The sequence below is a fragment of the Sapajus apella genome, unplaced genomic scaffold (genome assembly GCF_009761245.1).
Source record: "Sapajus apella isolate SASKATOON/1434 unplaced genomic scaffold, GSC_monkey_1.0 scaffold126, whole genome shotgun sequence".
In the NCBI taxonomy this organism is placed as follows: Eukaryota; Metazoa; Chordata; class Mammalia; order Primates; family Cebidae; genus Sapajus; species Sapajus apella.
Window position 1 is genome coordinate 3218310 of NW_022437066.1, and position 23856 is coordinate 3242165.

The 23856-nt window shown below is 57.4% G+C and overlaps 1 protein-coding gene across 1 annotated transcript in view; it reads right to left on the reverse strand.

Moving 5' to 3' along the window:
* The window catches only part of COL5A1 (collagen type V alpha 1 chain), a 178068-nt gene that overhangs the window by 75603 nt on the left and 78609 nt on the right, over positions 1 to 23856 (reverse strand). Inside the window, 8 exon segments of the mRNA XM_032261945.1 lie at positions 10109 to 10171; positions 10402 to 10443; positions 16568 to 16624; positions 17008 to 17175; positions 18354 to 18590; positions 20029 to 20085; positions 20087 to 20167; positions 21432 to 21563. Coding sequence (XP_032117836.1) covers positions 10109 to 10171; positions 10402 to 10443; positions 16568 to 16624; positions 17008 to 17175; positions 18354 to 18590; positions 20029 to 20085; positions 20087 to 20167; positions 21432 to 21563 — 837 coding nt within the window.

Genomic DNA, 23856 nt, shown 5'->3' on the forward strand with positions numbered 1-23856 from the left:
TGTTGCATCTCCCAGGCACAATGGACTCGTGGTTTATTTAAGCCGTCTCCTACCGATGCACTTCGGATGGGTTCCAGTTTGCATGATGACAAACACGGCCTGACGGACGTACTAACGTCTTCTGCTAGGCACGTCCGTCCCTCAAAGCAGCACTGCTGGGTCACTCACGCACATGTGTGCACATTCTTTATTGCTAATGGATGCTGCCAAATTGCCACCAACTGCCATTTTAGAAACATTCTCAGAAGACAAAAATCCTGTTTTAAAAAGAAAGATCCAGAACATGTTTGCCACCCAGGTTTTGTCATTGACATCCAATCCTGACGGCTGCTCACGGCTCAGCTTTCTGTGTCAGAATCAATTCCAAACCAAACCTGCATTTAAAATTTGGGGTCAGTGTTTCCCAAGGATGAGCTGCTGCCTGTGCAGTGCATGTGTATAAATGTAAGTGTGTGTGCATGTGTGTAAGCATATGTGTGTACATGTGTGACGTGTACAAATGCACGTGTGTATATGTAAAGGTGTGTGTATGTGTGTGTGAATGTGCATGTGTGCACATGCGCATGTGTCTGAATGTATGAATGCATGTGTGTATGTGTGTATATGTGTGAATGCATGTGTATGCATGTGTGAATGCATGTATGTGTATTGTGTGCATGTGTATAAATGCATGTATATGCATGTGTGCCTGTGTGTGAATATATAACTACATGTGTGTAAATGTGTGTGCAGGCATGTGTGAATATGTGGATGTGTGTATAAATGCATGTGTGTACACCAGTGTATTGTGTGTTAATGCATGTGTGCACGTGTGTGAATGCATGTGTGTATGCATGTGCATGTGTGTAAATGTGTATGAATGCATGTGTGTGCATGTAAGTGTATTTGTGTGCCTGTGTGTGTGTATATGAATGTATGTGAGCATGTGTGTGAATGTGTATCAATGCATATGCATGCATGTGTGAATGCCTGTTTGTGCATGTGTACATGTTATACATGTGTGTATGAATGTATGTGTGTGCACCTGTGTGTGAAAGTGTTGAATGCATGTGTGCATGTGGGGGAATGCATATGTGTATGTGTATATGTGTGTGAGAATGCATGTGTGTACATGTATCTTTGCATGTATCCATGTATGGATGCATTTATGTGCATGTATGTGTATGCATGTGTGTGCATGTATGTGTATGCATGTGTGGGAATGCACGTATGTGCATGTATGTGTGTGGGAATGCTTGTGTGCATGTGTGTGCACGTGTGGGAATGCATGTGTTTGCATGTGTGTGCACATATGTGCATGTCTGTGTGGGAATGCATTGTGTGCATATGTGTGGCAATATGTGTGTGTGTGCATGTGTGTGGGAATGCATAGTGTGCTTATGTGGGGGTAATGAGTATGTGTGTGTGCGTTTGTGTGGAAATGCATAGTGTGTGTGTGTGTGTGTGTGCATGTGTGGGAATGCAGTGTGCATGTGTGTGTGTAGTAATGCATGTGTATGTGTGCATATGTGTGGGAATGCATAGTGTACGTGTGTGTGTGGTAATGCATGTGTGTGTGCATGTGTGTGGGAATACACAGTGTGCATGTGTGTGTGTGGTAATGCATGTGTGTGTGTGCACGTGTGTGGGAATGCATAGTGTGCATGTGTGTGTGGTAATGCATGTGTGTGTGCGTGTGTGCATGTGTGTGGGAATGCATAGTGTGCGTGTGTGTGCATGGTAATGCATGTGTGTGTGCATGTGTGTGGGAATGCATAGTGTGCATGCGTGCGTGTAGTAATGCATGTGCGTGTGCATGTGTGTGTGGTAATGCGTGTGTGTGTGTGCATGTGTGTGGGAGTGCATAGTGTGCATGTGTGTGTGAGCATGTGTGCCTGTGCCTGCACGTGCCTGCCTACAGGGTGCTGCTGTCAGAAGCCAGGAAGCCTATGGCGGCCGCTCCTCGTCCATCGCTTTCCATCTCCTAAGACCCTCCCTTCAGCATCCTCACTGCCTGTTCTAAGCCACGGCGGTGAAACTCCAACCCCCGGCCTGCGAAAGCGACTTCCCTCTGGTGCTGCCTCTCACCGACAACTGGAGCAATTCTAAAGAACGAGAACGCAGACGAGCAAGGGTACCATGACCTCCTAGAAGGAGAGAGTTTGGAGAAGAAGGAAAGAATGCCCCGCCCCCACGAACCCTTCCAAAGCGTTCAAATCTGACACAAGTCCTCATGGCCACCAGCATGAACCCGCACTGACTATCAATTAGAAACATGTCAGCAAGACTTTGCCAAGCCCCAGGGCCTCCAACATAAAGACTCTGACCCTGGGCTGGAAGGCAGGGCGACTCCTCAAAGCCACATTTCCATTTTTCATGACACTAAGCACGGGCCAGGGATGTGGCTGTCATCTGCGACAAGGCAGGTGTCAGAGGCCAAGAGAATGCTCCAGCAGGCCAACGCACAGGTCACGGGGATGCTACTCGGCTCCAGTCACTGGCAAAATATGGCAAAGGAAGAAACACCGCCTCGCCTTTGCTATTTGCTGGCATATATTTCCCCATTACTTGGTTAGCAGGCCCCCAAATCAATGCCCTAACTTGGTCAAACAGTAATGTTCCGATGGCCCGGCACAGAAGGGCCCTCGGTGTCACACCCATACCAGATGAAGAAATAAGGTGCCTACTTCCAAATTAAGGCCCCCCTGGTATTTAACAGGGTTTCTTTCTTGCGGACGTCCAGGTGCCTTTTGCACAGAGACGGCGTGGCAGGGTGACCAGATGCCTCACAACGTGGCTTCCTCTGCCACTGCAGATTCAGCATGTGAAGCTGTCGCCACGAACACTCAGCTCAGCCTCAGGGGAGAGGCACAAGACCTCCATCCAGGCTGGGATTTGGGCCAAAGTGGTGAGCAGAGAGCCCTGAGCCATTTCTCTTCATGGCGGTGGCAGGTTTGGGAGGAGCTGCAAGGCCTGCAGGCTTTGTGCTGAAACCTCCCTTGAACTCTCAGGAAGACCTGCAGCCGGACAGCAGAGTGCAGGCACTTGTCCAGAGCCCTCGTGTGCATGTGGTTCCCCTGTCCAGGCCCGACCCTGGGCAGGCACCGCTCTCAGGGGTCACTTCCTGCATGACATCTGGCTGTTGCATGACCATGTGCAGGGGGCTGAAGGTGCCTCACAAAAGTGCGTCCAGGTCCTGAAACACATGACTGGGCTCTTTCCTGGGGCCTCTGGGGATGGGAGTGAGGATCTTGAGACCTTGGGCCCTAAATCCAATGACAAATCTTTGTAAGGGGGTGGGCAGTGACAGAGACGCAGGCACGTGAAGACGGGGCAGGCTGCAGAGCTGAAACCACAAGCTAAGCGGGCAGAGGACGGCCACCGGCCGCCAGGAGCCGGGAGAGGTGGAGAAGACCCTCCCCTGGAGCCTCCAGCGGGGGCGTGACCCTGCCCACATCTTAAGTTCAGATTCCTAGCCTTCAGAACTAAGAGAGAAGACATTTCTGTTGTTTTCAACCCCAAGCTGGTCATCAATTGTCCAAGCGTCCAAAGAAATGAACCCACCTTTCATTCATTCATTGAGAGGATACCCACTGAGCCTTAGGATACCCACTAGACAGACACTCTTCCTGGAGCCTTAGGGTCCATCTAAAAGACTGGAGGCGGGGCCCTAACAAGAGGCCCGACACCTCAGACCACACCCCTCAACCAAACTAACAATCAGAAAATCCACGGGAGGGGCTCTTCATCCACCGGCCACCCACAATCAGGGCTCTGGGTAAGACCCGCGGCCTCGAGGAGTCCACGTGAGAAAACCTCCGGGACTCACCTGGCCACTGCCACTAACCAGCCAGGAGGAACGCCCTGGCAGGCCCCGGGCCGGCTCCGACAGCACAGCGCTCGGGGATGGACCTGCGGCTTCTGCCAGCTGCCCCTTCACTCTAGAAATGTCCCGGGGCCTCTGCTCCCTTCCCTTCTCTCTCCACAAACCGTTCTTGATTTTCTTTCCGTGGGAGAATGCATACCCCCAACGCCTCTTCCTTTCAATGCTGAGCTTGCTCTGGGAGCCATGCACTGCCTCCAGGGCTGCTGGGGAGAAACCCACTGTCCCCACAGACCTCCTGGTGGTGGTCAGCGGCCTCAGGGGACAAGGCGTTGAAGTTAAATGTGACTCAAAATGGCCAGAAGTCATTCATGACCAGGATGCTGGGGACCAGCCTCCATGGAAGGGCCACTGTGTGGAGGTGGAGCCAGATGGCGCATGCACACGTGTGCAGATGAGTGTGTGTGTGGGGGGGTGTGTGCACATGTGCATGAGTGTGTGTGCAGGCATATGAGTGTGTGTGTGCAAATGTATGTGTGTGTGTATGGGTACATGCATATATGCATGAGTGTGACTGTGTGTGTGTGCATTTGGTGTGTGCATGGGTGTGCATGTGAGTATGCGTGTGCTTGTATGGGTGTGTGCACGTGTGTGCATGTGTTCAGGTGTGGGTGAGCATGTGTGTAAAATGTGCGTGAGCATGTATGGGTGTGTGCATGTATACACGAGTGTGTGCATATGTGGCATGTACGTGCATGTACACATGTATGTACAGCTGTGAGTGTGTGCATGTAGGCATGAGTGTGTGTACATGAGTGCATGCGTATGTGGGTGCATGTGTGGGTGTGCGTGCATGTGTGCATGAGAGTGTGTGCGTGTGTGTGTGAACCTCTCTGTCCTGAACACTTCCAAGCACGAGGAGAGACTGCATTGGCGTGGCCTGTCCCAGGAGCCTGGGAGGCTGGAAAGAAAGACGAATACCATGCTGCTCGCTTCTTCCCCACGGCTTTCCTTGAAGCTAACTCCTGAGTTGGACAGCAGCCGCATGCTCGTGGGTGGACTCCCCCTCTCTGTCATGTTGCCAGTGATCTAGCCTGTGTCCTATCCCATACTGGGTGTAACTCCAGCGACAGGGGGAGGGGATGGCACAGGAGGGCGTCACCCCAAGGCTGGTCCTGGGGAGGCCACACCAGAATCTGTTAGTTAGCAATGAGCCATGCTTTCTGGCTGGGAGGTGACAACTGGTATTTCTCAGGCCACGACTTACATACAAACCTTTTCAAGGCACAGAAAATGCACTCACACAAAAACCCACGGGGAAGGTTAATCCTGGACACATAGAAAAGAGGGGGAGATGGTTTGAGCCCCAGCTGGGTGACAGGAGGGGCTGGCCAGACGGCGCCGGGCAGCGTGATTAGTGCCAGGCTGCTTCTGCACATAATGGGGCCACTGAAGGCTGTGGGGCTTCTCCCAAGGCATCAAATGCATCTGATTCTGCAGGAAGCAGGTACCCCTGTGTGGCACGCTGGGAACTCTTGAGAACCTGGCCTCCACCTGACCCTGAGGCAGCCGAGACGGAAACCTGCATACTGAATCTCCGAGGCTTCCCAGAGGAAGATCCAGGCCTCCCGGAGGGTGGGACAGGCTTACAGACCCAGAAAGCAGATCATTACTTTACCCAAAAATAATACACATGCTGCAGATGGGAAAATCTGTGTGAAGTCTATCTTAGGAGCAATAGATCAGCAGCTGGCCAACAGCAGCTGGAGCTCCCAGGGAGTCAATTAGACAGCAAGCAAGGCTCTTTCTAGATGAAAACGCTAAACTCTCTAGGGGACTGTGGAGGCTCAGGAGGAGTTTGGCCACAGCTTCCTGGAAGATGCCATCAAATCCACAGCAACGCTGGGCTGCAGTCAGGAACTGCCTTGAAACGCAGGCGCGCCTGGGATGCCAGGCTTTCGAAGAGGCGCATGGGGAGGGGAAGGAAGGGACTCACCTCAAAGACGCTCTCATCACACGGAACACTTCTTGGGCACAAACATTGGTGGGCACCAGCTCTGGAGCACACACGCAAACGGATGTGGGGTGCTGGCAAGCAGCACAGAGGTGGCCCCTGCCTTCCAGTGCTCCTATCGAGGCTAGCAGGTGTGAGCCTGGCAGTCCAGGGCGGGCGGGACTCACTCCGGCATCATCTTCAATGACAGCCCCCATCGGTCTCCTTCCCCCGCCTGCCCGTGGTGCCCAGGGTGGGGCTTCACTGAGAAAAACCACTCAGTGTCCCGGGGCACGGCACTGCCACCACGGGATCACAGGGAGCCTTCACACATGCATAGCCTCAGGATTTCAGACCCACTGATGCCTGACTATACTCCCAGCCACACCAAAGTCAGCCCCTGCAGAAACGCACTGGCAGGGGGCATGGAAGCCACCCCCACAAGAAACCCAGGCCCCCTGGCCTGCAGCTCCCTTGGGGATCCCAGCTCACCCTCTCGGGTGTCTTCTGAACCTCTGAGCAAGAGTGGCCACCCTCCTTCCACCAGAGGAGATGTGGGTTCAACCCCAATTCTACCTGACCTCCCTGCGGGGCTTCAGCACATTTCCCCAGCTGTGCACCTGCCCACCAGTCACCTATAGGAAACTGGACAGGGTGATGGCTCGGGCCGCTTCTCCACCCAGACACAGCCGCTCCAGACCTCCCATCTCGGGGTTCCCAGCTCTTCCCCTGATGCCTTACTAATGAATTCTTGCCGTGTGACCATGACTGGACTGTGCCTTTTCCTCACTGGACGGCGAGTTCCTCAAGGCAGGCCCCGCTTCTGTACCTCTCCCTGCACCTGCTCCCTGCGGGCAGCCATGGACACAACAGCAAGAAAGGATTTGAGATGCCAAAATACAGATGCAGCACGGAGGTTGCCCAGGGCATGCAGCTGGAGAGTGTGTAGGACCCAGCAGGGAGTGCAGGAAGTGACCCCAGGGCTAGTCGGCGGAGGCACAGGGTGCCAGCTTCGGCGGCCGGTCAGGGCTGACCAATGCCCAGTGGGGTGCCGGGCACAGGTGCAGAGATGGCTCCCAGGCAACTGCCACAGCTGCCCATGGCTGCCCGCAGGGAGCGGGGTGTGAGGAAGGGCACAGAAGTGGGGCCTGTCTTGAGGAACTCACCATTCAGTGAGGAAGAAAAGGCTCACATCAGTCACGGCCAGACGGCCCTTGGGGAAGGGAGGAAGGGCTGGGGAGTCTCCGGGGTGGGGGGTCTGGGGTGGCAGGGAGAAGAGGGCTCTTGCAGAGCACAGGAAAAAGCCCTCCCAGACAGACAGGCTCAGGAGGCCAAGCGGGCGGACGGAATGGAGCCTGCCGCTCCCCGCAGAAGGATTATTTTCTGCTGAAGCCAAATAAGAAGCAACGGATGCAGGAAGAGAGCTCTTACCTCCCCCTTTCTGCCTCAAATCAAGGCATCACCCCCATCCTCCCACCCCACCCTCCCCGCCTCTGCTCCTGTATCAGGATTGGAGAGTGCCCCTTATCGCCTGAGATAGGGGCCAGCCCCTGATGAATCTGCATCCACAGGCTTTGCCAAGATGACCTCCGTCTCCCATTCCTCCCCCACGGAGTTCCCAGTCATGTGCCCACCACGTGCCACCCCTCGACGTCCAAACCCCCTTTTCCCTGGTCTAGCCACTGCCCCACAGCCTGCTCCTCTGGTTAGACGGTATGCACGCTCCCGAGCCTAAGCACATTTGCTGGTTTTTATTCTTATCTGTGAAGCCCCCGCGCCTAGAAGACTAAAAATATTGAAATCGTGCCCCTCTTCTCCTGTCGATCTGTCTCTTGTCCGTTCACGCTGTAGGCCCCAGACGCTCAACCTCCAAAGGCAAGGCGTTCTTCCTCCACTGCCCAGGAATGCCCAGGAACCTGCGGCCAGTCCACCGCAGGCAGCACTGCGGGTTCCAGCCCACACCCCGTGATCCCTCACAGCTGGTTAGCAGCCAACAGGCAAGATCTGGACATCCAGAGGACACTGAGCTTCAAGCAGGGATGGCATCCTGAACAAGGCTGGCTGGAGCTACAACCGGAGGGGTGAGCAGCTCGCAGCTCCCAGAACCGGCACCCCTCCCCACCGGAAGGGCCCTGGGGAGGCTGGTGGGCTGCAGGTCTCTCTTCCGGCTCCAGGGACGGCGGCCCCTAGGAGTTGGTTTCTCTCCCAACCCCAACTCAGTCCTCATGCTCCCAGACGCTGATGTGAGCTTGAGGGGAACCAGCTCCTGAGCCAATGATATTCTCCTGTCAGGGCCCTGGGGTCCTCCTCAGCAGCTGGGTTGCTCACGGTGTCACAAGGCACTGTAGGGCCACCCGCCAATGACCCCAAGCCAGAATCAGCCCAAAGGCAGGGACCACGTGGGACAGGTACCAACCAGCACCCCTCGGGTCCACACCATTGAGATCACTAGGCTAGACCAGTGCCCAGCACCGCGGGCACTCCGTACAAATCTGTATGCTGGATGGACAGAAGGAGGAGGCACGCTTGGAGCACAACTGAGGCAGCGTCAGTCGGCATCTGGGTGCCCCTGTGTGTCAGCTGGCATCTGTGCCCTGCGGATACCACCCTGTCCTACATCTGGGACAGAAAACAGCTCCCAGGGCCATGCAATGCACTCCTTTGCACAGGAACCTGACCACACCCATGGGCCCATCCACAGGTGTCTCTGCAGAGGAGGAGCATGGCTGCCGCCCCATCTCACACGGACCTGTGGGAAGGGGTATCCAGAGCTAGCTGGGCATCTGCAGCCCCCAATGCAGATCTGCAGCGGTGCCAATCCGGGTTGGGCAAGGGCAGTGGCCGCTCACTCTTGCCTGCCTGGAGTTTTGGAGATGCGGCTGCCAAGCCAGGGTGCTGTGAGACTTTCGTGCTCCAGAGGCCAGCCAAGGACCCACCCCGCCCCGCTTCCTGCCACGACCCTTGCCATGGGGCAAGACCTGCCTCTTCTGGGACCCCAAATCCCCGATGGTGCAAAGAAACATAACGGAGAATCTTACTGTGCGGTTCCATCTGACACAGGCTGACCTCAGAGGTCACCCGGCCACACAGACGCTAACAACCACCTCCCGCATTGCTAACCTGAATCCTTCCCTCCAAAGACTGGCCTCAGCACTCCCATCTGCCTCCTCCCTAAGCAAGCATCCCTACCGACTCGGCTCTGGCCCCTATGAAGGCTGCCGCCACCTGCCCCTGCGTCCTGCTGCCTGACCTCACCTGTCCTGACCTCACCTGTCCCGACCTCATCTGTCCCGACCTCACCTGTCCCGACCTCATCTGTCCTGACCTCACCTGTCCCAACCTCACCTGTCTGGACCTCACCTGTCCTGCACCTCCCCAGCTTTCCAGGGGTGCTGAGTGCCAGTAAGAACCTCCAAGTCCAAGGCCAGAACTTACTCTCCCGGTCCCCGCCCCACCCCACCTTTCGAAGCACTGCTGCAAAGCCCCCGCACTGCACAGGACACTCCCCCAAGACCTCCGGTGCAGCAGCCTCGGAAGCACCCCAACCCTGCGCTGACTTTGCGAACTACCTTCCCACACAACCAGGCCGGGCCTGCATCCACCCACCCCAACACCCACAGGGTCCTCGCTCTGCCCTGGGCAGCAGGCAGGCCCTGGTATCACAGCGTGAACGCCCACACGCACCCCTTGCTTCTGCCACCCACAGCCCAGCCGTCCAGGAATCAGTCCTTCCGCCCTCAAATCCACATTCATTCCAGCAGCAGGAAGAGGAAACTCCCGCCCTGCCAGGGACCAGGAGGCCGCAGTACTCGGAGCGCCCACCAGGTGTCAGGAGGAAATCGCGGCGGCCGGGAGCGGCGGTCCCTCCACCCCCTCCCTCTGCGAGGGTCACCTGACGACGCCCCTGAGCCTCCCAGGACCGAGGAAGTTCCCAACTGAGCAAGGAGGGCGGATGCCACGTGGCGTGGCCACCGGGGCGAGGAGCAAGCAGGGAAGGCCCGGGGGCCACCACTGTGGTTGCGGCTGCTGCTGATTGCTGGACAAACGCAGGGTCCCGGGGCCACGGACTGGGCTGAGCACTGGCAGGCTCCCTGCGCCCCAGGGGCCCCCTCTTCCCACATCCACAGTATGAACAGGGCTGGTGTGAGGGGCACCTGGGGGAGGGGCGCCTGGGGGAGGGGCGACTTGAAGACAAACGTCTCTGTGCCAGCTGTCCTCTCCACAGGCAGGGACAGCTCGGGTCACAGTGTGGGGAGGAGGCACGGGCAGCCCCACAACCCGTGTGATCTCAGGAAACATGGTCAACCTCTTACCCTTTCTCCAGGGTCCCCGACTTGGCCAGTGGGACCCATGGTTCCTGGTGGTCCGGGAAGACCCTAGAATGAAAAATGAAGTTGGGACAAAGTTAAAAGATGGGGCCACAGGGCAAGGCCCGATTTCTACCTGGCCAACCAAGGCAGGGGTAGGGAGGGAGAGCGCCGGCTCCCAGGCTGTCTGCAAAAGTGATGAGCCCCCCTCTTTTCCATCCAGGAGACTGAAGGGTGTCACCAACCCCACCCCACGCAGAGCACCTACGGCAAGTCACAGGGTCAAAGCTGACACTCACCGCGGGGCCTTCCGGGCCGGGCGGACCCTCGATCAGCATGCCCTGTGGAGACAGAGAGAGGCGTCTGAGACCACGGGACCCTCCCGACAGGACAGGGAGGGGCATCTGACACCGAGGCCCTTCCCTCCTGACACCCGAGGCCCAGACCCCAGTGGGGTGGACGGCTTCAGCCATGTGCACAGAGGCCCTGACCCAGTAGCTGCGGTGCTGGAGGGGTCTCCAGAGCAGACTGCAAGGGGGGCCTGGGCAGTGCCTCGGTGCCTGCACTCCCAGCACTCCCAGCACTCCCAGGAGAAGAGCAGCCCTGGCCCTCAGACAGGCTCCCCCAAGACCAAGCCACAAGCGGCACCTGAAGACGCAGAGGGGAGGAAAAGGAGCAGAGGCCCCCAGGCTCCCTGAGTTGCCGAAGGGGTGCGCCAGGCAGGCCCGCCAGGCCACAGCCGCTCAAGGGAGGAAGCAGATGTCGGGACGAGGGGCCTCAGGTGGGTTTAGGAAGGGTGAGGGAAAAGTAGGTCCAACAGGCCCCAGGCTGGACTTCTGCCCCCAGCCAGGGCCACCATCAGGCCCCAGTGCTGCAGCCTCCAGACCCCGCCTCCCTCCAGGGAGGAAGCGTGTCCCCGACACACACAGCAGCCACACAGCACACCCATGGGAAACCCTGCCAAGTCCACCTGCCCACTCAGCCCTCCTCCCCCAGCCCTCACCTCCCCACAGGGCCTGCCTGCCTCAAGCATACCCAGGCCTCACTCTAACCCCAGTGGGGACAGGCCTCCTGGTGCCTGGGTCAGCCTGAGCCCCAGGAAAGCAACGTGGACAGCCGTGAGGGCAGCAGAGGGAGCATGGGTGCCGCTCCCTGTAGGACGGGGCTCCCCGCCCTGAGACCCCCACTTCCAACTCCTTCCCCAGGGCGGGATTCCTCTCTCCACTTCTGACCTGGCAATGCCAGGGTCAGTCGCCCCCAATGCCCTAAATGTCCTCTGTTTCATGCCGACTTCAGGGGCACTACTCCTCAGAGGGAGTTCCTGTGACAGGTGGGAGCCAGGCACCACTCAACCAGGCAGCAGAAAAAGACCCCGAGGCAGCCAGAGAGCTGTGATGCACGCTAGGGCCTCGATGGCCACGTTCGCAAGGCGGTCCCCAGGAACTCAGCATCGCCTGCCCTGCACCCCTCCATGTGTCTGCCCCCACATGGAGACACAGCAGCCCTCAGCTGCCCGGCATGGCTCCAGCAGGCCCAGGCTCAGCTCTACAGGGTGAGGGTGTGGCCTCGGCGGCGCCCATGGGGTCTGATTATTCTGCAGCTGCAGGGAAGGAAGGCAGGGCACCCACCACCTAGAGGTCAGAGGATGGCGTGGACAGCTGGGGTCCCGCGTGGACAGCTGGGGTCCCGCGCAGACACCCGCCACAGGGGTGGAGGCTCTGCAGAGTTCCCTAGGATGACGCCTGGTGGGGCTATGAAGTGGGGCCACCGCTGAGACCCAGGACTGCGGCACCACCAGCCTTCAGCCCCAGCCTGGGAGGGCAGCAAGGACGAGGTTCCAACTCATGAGTCGTCCTATGCAAAGCTGAATGGGCAGTGCTGACTGAGGCCGGGGCACCCGCACCCAGCGTGCCCAGGAAGTGGCACACTCAGTGAAAGACTGCTCTAGAGTCGTGGGATATACGGCTGCTCGTCCTGTTGGGTTCTGAGCTTCCTTGGGGCTGCTACCCCTTTCTTCACGCCTCCCTTTTGGAACGGGAATGTCTATCCCGTGCCCGTCCCCGCCATGTGGTTTGGAAGCGTGAAGCTTGTTTCATTCCACAGGCTCGCAGCTGGACAGGGCTTTGCTTCAAGACAGAGAACTGAAGCGGAGTCTCATCCGTATCTGATTCAGGTGAGACTCTGGACTCTGGAGTTGATGCTGGAACAAGGGAAGAGGCCGCAGCTCCCAGAGGGAGCGAATGTAAGCTGCATGTGAGGACATGAATTTGGGGGCCGGGGCAGAATGCTAGGATTTGAATGTGTCTCCCCAAAAGTCATGTGTTGGAAACTGAATCCTCAATGCCACAGTGTGAAGAGCTGGGATCTTCAGGAGGAGATGAGGTCACCAGGCACTGCCCCCCTGGATGGGTGCAGTGGGGTGGTTAGGGTGGGAGTGGGCTCCTGAGGACAGGGCACCAGCAGTCACCTTCTGTCCCTCTCACCAGGCAGTGCCTTCTGCCGCAGGAGGAGGCAGCACTGTGGCCCCTCTGCATGTGACTCCCCACCTCCAGAACCGTGAGCCGGTGACTTCCTGCTCATTCTAAATCACCCCGTCTGTGGTGTTCTGTGACAGCAATACAAAACGGACTAAGGCGACTGACTTCTGACAAGTCAAAGGATTTGTCCAGCCAGGCCACAGGCCACCGGGGCCATCCCCAGAGGTGCTGGGTACCAGGCTGGCAAGGGGACTCCCGGTTGGGGGGCTGCTGATCTCCCCACCCCTCCCATCGTGCCCCGGGAGGGGGAGGCTCTGCGCTGTGTTTACACAGATGCACGCTCAGAGAGACTCCGTGTGTGTGCTGCACAGAGAGCTCATCCAAGCAGCTCCAGGATGCCAGCTTTCCAATTTCCTTCTCGACAAAGGCAGCTGAAAAGCCCAGGGCTGAGCTGGGATTAAGGGAGAACCGCTGCCCATTAAGGGGCCAGGGCAGCACCTGCCTTCCCAGACGCACAAATTGCTCTTCTCAGGGAACTGGGGCAGTGCGGGCGGGGACCTCACAGGGCAGCCAAGCCCGGGTCATCCCAGGTTGGCGTGTAAGGAACCTGGGAGTGGCTGGGTGAGCACGCCTGGGGAGGGGAGGCCTGACCTTCCCAGGCAAGCTGTGGCCCCACTCTGGCCCCAGCCCACCCAACCACAGACACCACTCTCAAAATTCACCAGGGGAAAGAGGAATAAGAGGAAAATGTCTCAACATCGTTAACGAGATGGCACTGCAGATTAACTTGCAGAGACAGCAGATTCGGGCACAAAGAAGACACGGGCAGCTGCGGGGCGGCGGTGGTGAGTGCGTTGCTCTGCGGAACTCAGGCTCGCTTCACTGTGTCTGTCTGTGCCTGGATAAGCCCATCAAACAAGCCGCACCCCTTCATTGCACACATTTTTTTTTTTTTTAGATGGAGTCTCACTCTGTCGCCCAGGCTGGAGTGCAGTGGCGTGATCTTGGCTCACTGCAACCTCCACCTCCTGGGTTCAAGCGATTCTCCTGCCTCAGCCTCCCGAGTAATGGGATTACAGGAACCCACCATCATACCTGGCTAATTTTTTGTATTTTTAGGAGACAGGGTTTCGCCATGTTGGTCAGGCTGGTCTCGAACTCCTGACCTCAGGTAATCCACCTGCCTCAGCCTCCCCAAGGGCTGGGATGACAGGGGTGAGCACCAAGCCCGGTGAATGCAGATCATTTTAACAAAGGAAATACGAGATCTCAGCCCTGGCAGAACTCAAGGCAATCTCAGTGGAGGCCCATCCATCTGGTAAATGGCACATACTTAAAAACAAAACACAGCGTCAAGTGGGGACAGTAACTTCCATGCCCCTAACGGGCACGGCCCAGGTAAAATCAGCCCCTGAATCTGGGGGTTTCCTGGCTGGAAGCACCTGGATAAGAATGAACCTGTCTCCTCTCAGCTCCGTGGATTCCTGTCCTTTTAGGGAGCCTTCGGTCTGGGTCTGGTTGACAATGAGAGGGAGCAGGACTGAGGGGGAAATGGCTGGGCACGCCCCCAGAACAGAGGCAACTCCCAGTGTGTGTAGGTACAGGGGAGGGGAGAATACACACGCTCCTCCACGGCCGGGATGCCCGCAGGGCCCCAGGACCCGGCCGTCTGTTTATGTGCCGCTTAGACCCGAGGACATCTGGCGACGCTCCAGGTTGAGAAATTCCGAGTGTTTGTGATCTCTGCAGGGGGCCTGGCTGAAGCTCCTGGACACTAGGACCAGGCTGGGGCCCAGGGGAGGGCACCCTTCCTAAGTGAATCCAGGCAGCTGCTGCTTTTCCCAGCAAAGAAGAACTGGACTTCCCAGAGCCTCGATGCTCCTGCTGGGCCGCCTGGACTCTCAGCCCTCTCCTGACCCCACCCTTGCCCACTGCTGGCTTCCCAGGGGCCTGGCAGTGAACACCTGTGCCCACCCCACACTCCCACCCGCCTCCTGGAGCCCGGACACCGCGTCTACACTCACAGGGCCAGCTCACTGGGGAACGGGAGCCAACATGAAGCTCATGCAAAGGTTTCGGCCCAGCCCTCCCAGAGCAGGGCGGGGAAACCAAGCTGGGGCCCCGCAGGGCCAGGGCACCTGCCCGTTCCTGAGATCCCATCTTCCTCCCTGAGCAAGAAGCCCCTTTCACTGAAGCAACAGGGACCCCCCAAAAGAAGCCCAAGGCCAAGCTCAAGTCCACCTGGGGGCCAAGACTGTCCTGGGAAACGCTGCAGGACTTTCCACCTCCCGGCAGCAAGTGTGCTCGGTCTGGGCCTGGGACGAAGCCTCTGCTGCTGTTCACCTTCTGGCAAACACCCTCGGGCCCAGCAGAACAGGCCCGCAGCCCCCTTCTTCTGGGTGAGTCTGCCCAGGCGGACGGCTGCCACTCTCCCCTGCAGCTGCTCTGCTCCCTGAGGAGCCTCAGGCCTGGCTTGAGGTTTTCCATGTTGCTGAGCAGGGGCCCCTGGCCTCAGTCTCCCTTCACGCCTCTGCACCCCCTTGTCCTGCATCCCATGACCCTTCTGCCTCAGATGAGCTCTGTCCTTCCTGGACCCCCAGAGGGCCCTGGAAAGGGGCTCTGGTCTGAAAAATGGATGCGTCTGTGGGCACTGGCAGGTCCCACCCCTGGGCTGGGCCATGGAGCACCACAAGAGCCATCCAGAGGCTTTCACAGGCCAGGAAGGGGTAAGGCCCTGGGAATTCCACCCCAGAGACGGGATGCACCCCATCTGTCCTGGTCACCAGCTTCAAACAGACTCCAGGAAGACGAAGGCCTGCTACCTGCCATCCGTCAAGGTTCCAAGAGAATGTCCCCAGCTCTACAGGAGGGTGGCGGGTCACCATGACTCCACATTCCAGGAGCCGCAGGTCAAGGGGCTTCTGGGAGCCCGAGGTGTACCCTGAGCTCAGCCCTCAGGAACGGAGTCCTGGCGCTGGCAGAAACAGCCAGCCAAGCCGCGGCGCCGGCCGTGGTGCAGGACACGCACCTCCTCCCGTGGGCACTCGGACAGCGTGGCGCGGTGGGCTTGGTGCTGGCTCCTGCCTGCTCTCGGGTCTGGAGCTGCTTCCCACCACATGCAGGCACAGGGCTCCCGGCCCAGCCGATCACGGGGCATCTCGCCCGCTGGGGGCTGGGGTGTCAAGACCTTGACCTTAGCGGTTCTGAGGCCCCCGGGAGAAATACAGGGCCCCACCCAGGCCATGGGCCCCTGAGGGACAAGGGCAAGGACACCCCAGGGGGCAGGCCCCCACCAAACCTGCCTACCCAGAAGGGGCGTCTCTCAGCCTCCGCTGCGTCCCACACTCAAGGGCACTGTCAACAGGAACTTCCTGAGCTCACCCATGGTCTCGTCACCTAACATAGCTGGGTTTCACTCGGCTGGAATTTCAGCACAGTGCTGTTTGATTTAATTCCCTTGACAAAGTTTCATAAAAGGCATTCCACGTTTCAACAGTTTCAGCAAACTTACTCCAAACAGTTGTGTAACAGGCGTGGAGAGGTACAGCCACTTGTTAACTATTCCCTGCCACTGCCCTACGGCTTTTACAGGCAACCGGCCGCTTACGTCCTCTCCTGCACCCCTCAAAGGGGACTCCACCTCTGCGTCACCAGCTCTGAGCCGCTTTTCACCCCAGGTAAAATGGAAATGTGCCGAGATGCTCAGCGCTTGGGTACAGGACGAGCTTTGATCTGTGCCTACCCCACCCCCACTTATCCGGCCCCCTCCCATCCCACTCCCCCATCACAGTCTAGAACATCCCCACCCAAAGGGCCTCGTCCTGGTGATGAGTGGTGCATGGACTCCACGAGACCAGGTGGTTCCTGGAAATGACCCCGTGTGTGCAGGTGCAGTGGGGCCCAGGGACCTGGTCACACCTTACACGCCCCCCGTGCTCCCAAGCAGCAGACTCCCCAGCTTCAGGAAGAGAGTAAGAAACGTCCTTACCGGCTCAATGATGGCTGGTTCTCCCTTTTGGCCTTTCTCGCCCCGAGGTCCTCCAATCTGGGGGTGATAAAAGGCAGGTGGAGAAAGAATCAGAGGGAAAAGTGAAAGAGCAAGTCAGATTACACAAAATCTGGCCAGTTGCACAAGGCGAGGGCACTATCACAGCCGGGCATCTTCCCAGGCCCAGGAGGGTGCCAGGAGCACGACGGAGGCTGGCTCCACACAGCCACGCAACCGCTAACGAAGGAACGGGCCCAGAGGCGGTCACGCCGCGACGCACATTATCCAGAGCAAGTCTGAGGCACTGAGGTCTCTTTAAAAATAACGTTTTGGGAACAGCGTGCAACACTTGTACTGCCTATGGCGCCCATCCCTGAGGAGCCCCCATGGTGCCCTGCCAGCCCCCAGCCCCACCAGGAGCGGGGCCTGCAGCCTCTCACCCCTTCATAGATGGTATCCTGGTTCGCCGGCATTCCCGGCCCGATCTCCGACGGGGAGTTGGTGGGGTCATAGTAGGGGTCGTAGTAGTTTTCATCAAGGTTCCTGATCGTTTCCTCGGTGAACTCCCCCTCCAAGTCATCTGCACCTTCTCCCAGAGGCGGAGCTGGCTGCAGAGGGAGAGGAAGGTGCAGGGTCGCCTCGCAAACGCACCAGGCACTGCCTCTCCATCAGGCCCTGTGCTGGCACTGCCCCTACCCGGTCAACTGGGCAGAGACCCCAGATCCATCAGGCCGTGTGCTGGCACTGCCCCTACCCGGTCAACTGGGCAGAGACCCCAGATCCATCAGGCCCTGTGCTGGCACCGTGGCTACCCAGTCAACTGGGCAGAGACACCCCGTCTGAGGAGAGACCCCCTCTGAGGGCTCCAGGTCTGACCACTCCAGGACTTCAAGACCAGAGGCCTCCTAAGCCACACACACCTGGAGTCCAGCCCGCAGGGAGAGGTCCTGCGGCCCCTGGCAGCCTCCTTCTGCATCTTCTCCCTCCCACAACGAAGAATCATCACCCCAGACTGCCCTGGCATGGCGGCACCCCACAGAGCTGGCATATTCGTGCACCCAGGGACAGCTGTGCACCCAGATACCTGCTTAGGCAGGGGCTCCACCCCACAACCCCAGAGTCTTGAGACATGCGCCCCCGGTGTGGTGCTGCAGGTGCAGGGTCTGTGGAACGGGCTGACCTCTCTGGCAGTGAAGACTCTGCACTACACAATGGCCGTGCTAAGCATGTGCCATGTGCCACGTGCTGGGCAAGACTCTTCCCTAATCTGCAAAGTCCACAGCACCCAGAGACAAGCACTGTTAGTGCCATGTTGGAAAGGAGAACCCTGAGGTCCACAGACGCCGGCTGACTTTCCAGCCATAGCTGCCCGCCCAGCTCGGGCTTTGCTGCATTTGTGTGGATCCTGGCTCCCAGCCCCGTCCAGCCTGGCCACCCCGGGTCACAGGCAGGGACTCTGCCCACCAGCAACCCCCCTCATCCCATCTCCACCTGAACCCCCAAAGACCGGAAGGACTGGGGTCATTCTACCCACTTTCCAGGAAAAAACTGACCACACTGAGATCAACTCAGCAAGTCAGTGATTCCAAACTCTTTCAGCAATGGCCCTCCCGGGAGCCTCCCACAGTCTGGCTGCAAAGGGCCTGGGCCAGGGTGTGGCAGGAACACAGGGTCCACCCGAGGACTCCAAGGTGAGAACTGGAGAAAGGAGGGGCCTCAGCACTGTGGCCCCACCCTGGCCCTTCCCCTCGCCCCAGACCAAACCAACGAGAAGGAAAAAAATTACGTTGGAGGAGTTGGAGGTGTCGGTGGTGCTGGTGGGAATCTCGGCCCCGGCACCCGGGTCTGTGGGCTGGTCAGGGTTCTCGCCCTCGCCGTAGGTGAGGTCGTCGTAAGGCGAGGGCGTGTAGTAGTCCTCGCTGGGCACGTAGTCATAGTCCCCAATGCCGGGGTCCTCTTCCTTCCCAGCCCCTTCACTGGTTTCAGGCAGGGGAGCAGCTTCTGTGGGGGTCGGGGTCAGCTCCTGGGAGCCAAGGGCAGAGAGAGCTGGAGTCAGGACGGAGGCGGGGCGGAGTGAGGTCTGGGCTTGCCGCATCTCCGCGTGCGGGCATCTCAGTGGCAAAGCCTGGATCCCCCGCCTGTCAAGAGGCCCAGAGACTCGGTGCCATGGGGGCCGGGGGCAGAGCACGCGGAAGGCGGCGGCCCAGCTGGGAGCCCCAGGTCACTCAGGGTGCTCAGAATGGACTCCAGCCTACCCAGTTACGCACCAGAAAAGGGCCAATCATATCTCAAGATTTAAAAAGCAGCAGGCCAGGTGCGGTGGCTCAGCCTGTAATCCCCACACTTTGGGAGGCTGAGACCAGCAGGTCACCTGAGGGCAGGGGTTTGAGACCAACCTGATCAACATGGAGAAACCCTCTCTCTACTAAAAATACAAAATTAGCTGTGAGTGGTGGCACACGCCTGTAATCCCAGCTACTCGGGAGGCTGAGGCAGGAGAATCGCTTGAACTCGAGAGGCGGAGGTTGTGGTGAGCCAAGATCACACCACTGCACTCTAGCCTGGGCGACAAGAGCAAAACTCCATTCCAAAAAAAAAAAAAAAAGTAGCAACATTCTAGGCTCTCAGAGCAATGTGGGATAACCAGGTCACCTTTCCCCGGAATACACACACGCTCACACATGCACGTTCATGCCGCCTGTGCCTGCCTGCCACACGCTCACACACGTTGGTTCGTGCACGCCTGTGCCTGCCTGCCACACACTCACACACACTGGCCCATGCACACCTGTGCCTGCCTGCCACACGCTCTCACACACTCATTCGTGCACACCTGTGCCTGCCTGCCACACGCTCACACACACTGGCCCATGCTCACGCCCCACCCTTTTCATGCTGACGATGTCCCCCAGTTGGACAGCCTCCCTTCCCAGCAGGGCACCCACCCATCCGCGCTCCCGCACAGGGCCCGGCCCTGCTAGGCGCAACCCTCGTCTCTCACTGCTGCTCACACACCCTCGAAGCCCTCCCCAGTTTCAGAGGTGAAGGGGAGGCAACCCACAGAGGGGAGGACCCGAGGCCAACCTCAGACTGCATCACCCCCACCTGGGGAGTGGGGTCCTGAGCTCCATTCTCCCACCACAGCTGCGCCTACACAGAGGAACCCGAGAACCAAGCCCAACCTGCACCTGGTATAGGGTGGGGACCGGGACCGGGGCCCAGAGACGCTCCCCTGTACACCTTGCATCTCCCAACATCCTCCTCATGGCGGAATGCCCAATACTCCCCGTGATGGCAAAGCTTGGACAGCCCACGATGGCCTGCTCCCCTGCTGAGCTGCCCCTGTGGGCTTTGCCAGACAACCCGCGAGCCTCCACCCTGACACCCTCTCCCAGCCTCACCCTCCCTGCACCACAGCCTCCAGGGACCCAGCCCAACCCAGGCCCCCGCTCAGCCCAGACCTCGGGGACCTCTGTGGTCTCTCTGGCAGCTTCCACGGGCTTCTTGCTGGGGGGGGGGCTCCTTCCCTAGGTCTTCGGGGTCTTCGTAGTAGGGGTATTCGTAGTAATAGGTCTCCCCCTCACCGTCTCCTTCCGTGTACTGAAAGCGAATTGCAGCCCCGTGAGGAGGCATTGGAGCCCGCAGATAGACCGACCTCCAGATTCGGCTGGAAGATTGCACGCCACAGCGCCCTGCCCAGCCCCACACATGAATCTCTCTGTGGGTCCCCAGATGGGGGTCCTCCCTCTCCAGCTCCTTGGGAAGGTGACGCAGCCTCACCGGAAGCCCAAGGGAGAAAGTGGGGGGTCTTCCAGCCCCCTTGAGCAGAAGTCAGAGAAATGAATCTTCAAAGGTGAGACCTCTGGCCCTTTGGAAGCCAGGCCAGAACAACCAACAGAATGGCAGGCTGGGCAGCTGCAGCCACATCACCAGCAGGCTCCCGAGCCTTCAGCCCTAAGCCTCAAAGCCCAGGAACCCCACGGGAGGGACTTCACTGCAACACAGCAGGTGTCATCCTGAGCCCATTTCCCCCAACCAGTAGCTGGGAGGAGCTGGCAGGAAGCCAGCGCAGCAGGGAGTAGGCTGGGAGCTCTGTCCAGCCACACTTGGGGTTCATAAGATGTGGCCTGGGGCACGGGTTCCACAGTTTCATGAAAGCCACCCTTCCTTCTCTCCTGACTGGTGGTGAAAGAAGGAAGACCCAAAGCGAAATTAACAGCGGGATTTAACATTACGGATGAGAAATGAGAGGCGATGGGACCAGGGCGTGGGAGAGGATTTTCATGCAGAAGTGGCAGAAAGAACTACAAATAAGATAAACTGGAGAGCTGGGAGGGTGTGGGGCGGGAGGGGAGGAAAGCTGGCCCATGGACATGGCGGGTCCCAGGAGGAGGGACAAAGGTGTCAGGCACGTGTCTGCCTCTCTACAGGACACTCTACACTCAAGGGATCTGAAGGTTGGCCATTCTACAGTAGACAAGCCCAGGTTCCATCCTCTTTGACGAGCTGCACATGGTCCCTCCAGTGGATCGAGTCTATGGGTACACCAGTGGCCTCTGTGCTCACAAATACCCATCAAGGTCAAGCCCAAGGCTGAGAGAGCACTGGGCATTCATCATCCAGAAGCTTGTTCAAAAGGTTAAAGGATAGGGTTATTGATGACAGCCTCCGTGACCCTATCATTCTGGAAGGTGCTATTTAGAAAAGTGAGTCAGATATCCCCACGTTTACCTCCTGAGTCCCTCTGCATCTTCATGCAGTGGATCTATTGAAAATAAGGTCCCGTGGCTCATGTGGTCCTTCACCAACCATCCAAGTAGTCTGCCCATGCCAACCCCCAAGATGCAAGCCAGAGTCTACTCACATATTCATCTGGATTGGGGTCCTGCGACTGTGGGGTGTCCGGCACCGCGGTGTCACAGTCAGGGCTGTAGTGCTCGCAGTAATCGTAAGCTGCCCGGTGGTCCGAGACAAAGAGCAGCTGCTGGATGTCACCCTGGAAAAGAACGGATGCTCATGAAAGAGCAGCTGATGGAGCACTCACATGGGGACCTGGGAGACCCAGCCCATGCCTTGAAGCAGAGCAAAGTCCAGACCAAGCCATGACATGAGCCTATCCTCAGAGCCAAACGTCCTCCCTAGAAGCTGCCTTTCATAAAAGACATGTAAGCTAGGCTGGTCCATCCATCCATCCATCCATCCATCCATCCATCCTCCCATCCATCCATCCTCCAACACCCATTCATTCTCCCATCCAACTACCCATCTACCCATTCATCCATTCACCCATCCATCCATCCATCCATCAATCCATCCATCCATCCATTCATCCTCCCATCCATCCATCCTCCCATCCATCCATCCATCCATTAATCTATCCATTCACCCATCTATCCACCTATCCATCTACACCTACCAATCCTTCCATCTGTTCACCCACCCATCCATCCATCCATCCTTACATCCATTCATCCATTCACTCATCCATCTACCCATCCATCCATCTATTCATTCATCCATCCATTCACCCATCTATCCACCTATCCATCTACACCTACCAATCCTTCCATCCATTCACCATTCACCTGTCTATCCATCCATCCATTATACCCTCTATCCATCCACTCCTCCATCCATCCATCGGTCCACTCATTCACTCATACATCCATGTATCCATCCATCTGCATATACATTCTTCAATCCATCTATCCACCCATCCACTCATCCTTCCATCCATTCACCCATCCATCCATCCATTCATCCATTCACTCAACCGTCTACCCATACATCTACCCATCCATCCATCCATCCACTCATTCATCCATCCATTCACCCACCTATCTACCTATCCATCTACACCCCTACCAATCCTTCCATCCATTCATCCATCCATCCATCCATCCATCCATCCATCCACCCATTCACCTGTCCATCCATCCATTCATCCATTAAACCCTCTATCCATCCACTCCTCCATCCATCCATCTGTCCACTCATTCACTCATCCATCCATGTATCCATCCATCTGCATATACATCCTTCCATCCATCAATCCATCCATCCACTCATCCTTCCATTCATTCGCCTATGCATCCATCTACTCATCCATCCATCCATCCATCCATCCATCCGTCTACCTATGCGTTTAGATAGGTACCTATGCAGTCCTCCAGGCAAAACTCCTTGTATACAAAACTCCTTGTATACTTATCCATTCATCCACCTATCCACCTATCCATCTAGATCTAGCCATCCTTCCAACTGTCTATCCATCCTTCTACCCATCCTTCCATCTAGCCACCCATCCATTCACCTGTCCATCCTCCCATCCACCCACCCAGCCATCAATCCACCACCCATTCACCCGTCCATTTATCAGACACCTGCTAAGCACCTGCCAGATGCCAGCGCAGGGCTGGTGGCTTTTGCCTGTTGTGGGAAGCAGCCCGCACTCTCATCCACCCTAGACCCCGAGGGCTTGGGGGTGCCCTGCCTCCTTTCCCATTACCTCTCAACCACTGGGGGAGAGAGTCAATTTAAAGAGGTGATGTCTGCTTTCTCAAAAACTTAAAACTAGAATTACCATATGACCCAGTAATTCCAATCTCAGGGACTGAAATAGATGCATAAACAATTCACCCAAATCAGTTCAGCCTCAAAATAAATCAAAAACAGGGACTCAGACAAATCAATGTATACAAGTGTTCAGGTGGCATTAGTCACAATGGCCAGACAAATGCAACCCACAAGTCTACTGGCAGATAAATGAATAAACGGAGTGTGATATATGCATAGACCGGAATATTATTCAACCATGAAAGGGAAGGAAGAACTGATCCCCCCGACAAGGTGGACGAGCCCACGCTGCTAACGGCTGAACTTGCTCATCCACTGAAGGCAGCCTACAGTCTAACTGTGCCGGCAGTGAGCGCTTATGCCTTCTTTCTCTAACCACGACATGCAGACCGTTTATTCCATTATTCTCTCAGCACGATGTGCAGACAGGAGAAATAAAAGGGCCACTACAGGGAATAAGAAACGCAGGTCCCATCCCCGTTATCTGCAGAGATGGAGATGGCAGACGCACGAGGTGTCGCCCTAGCAGCACCCCGGGTTCCAAAGCAGAGGATGTTTTGACCACAATCAGATGCAGAGAAGCTGACCAATATGGTAATGATTACAGTGACGACGATTTAGATCATGTTCACTATGGATCGAGTGCAGGTAAAGAGACCGCACATGGTCTCCCTGTGCCCGTAAGAGCCCTAGGAATTGTGTCCGATTAATAC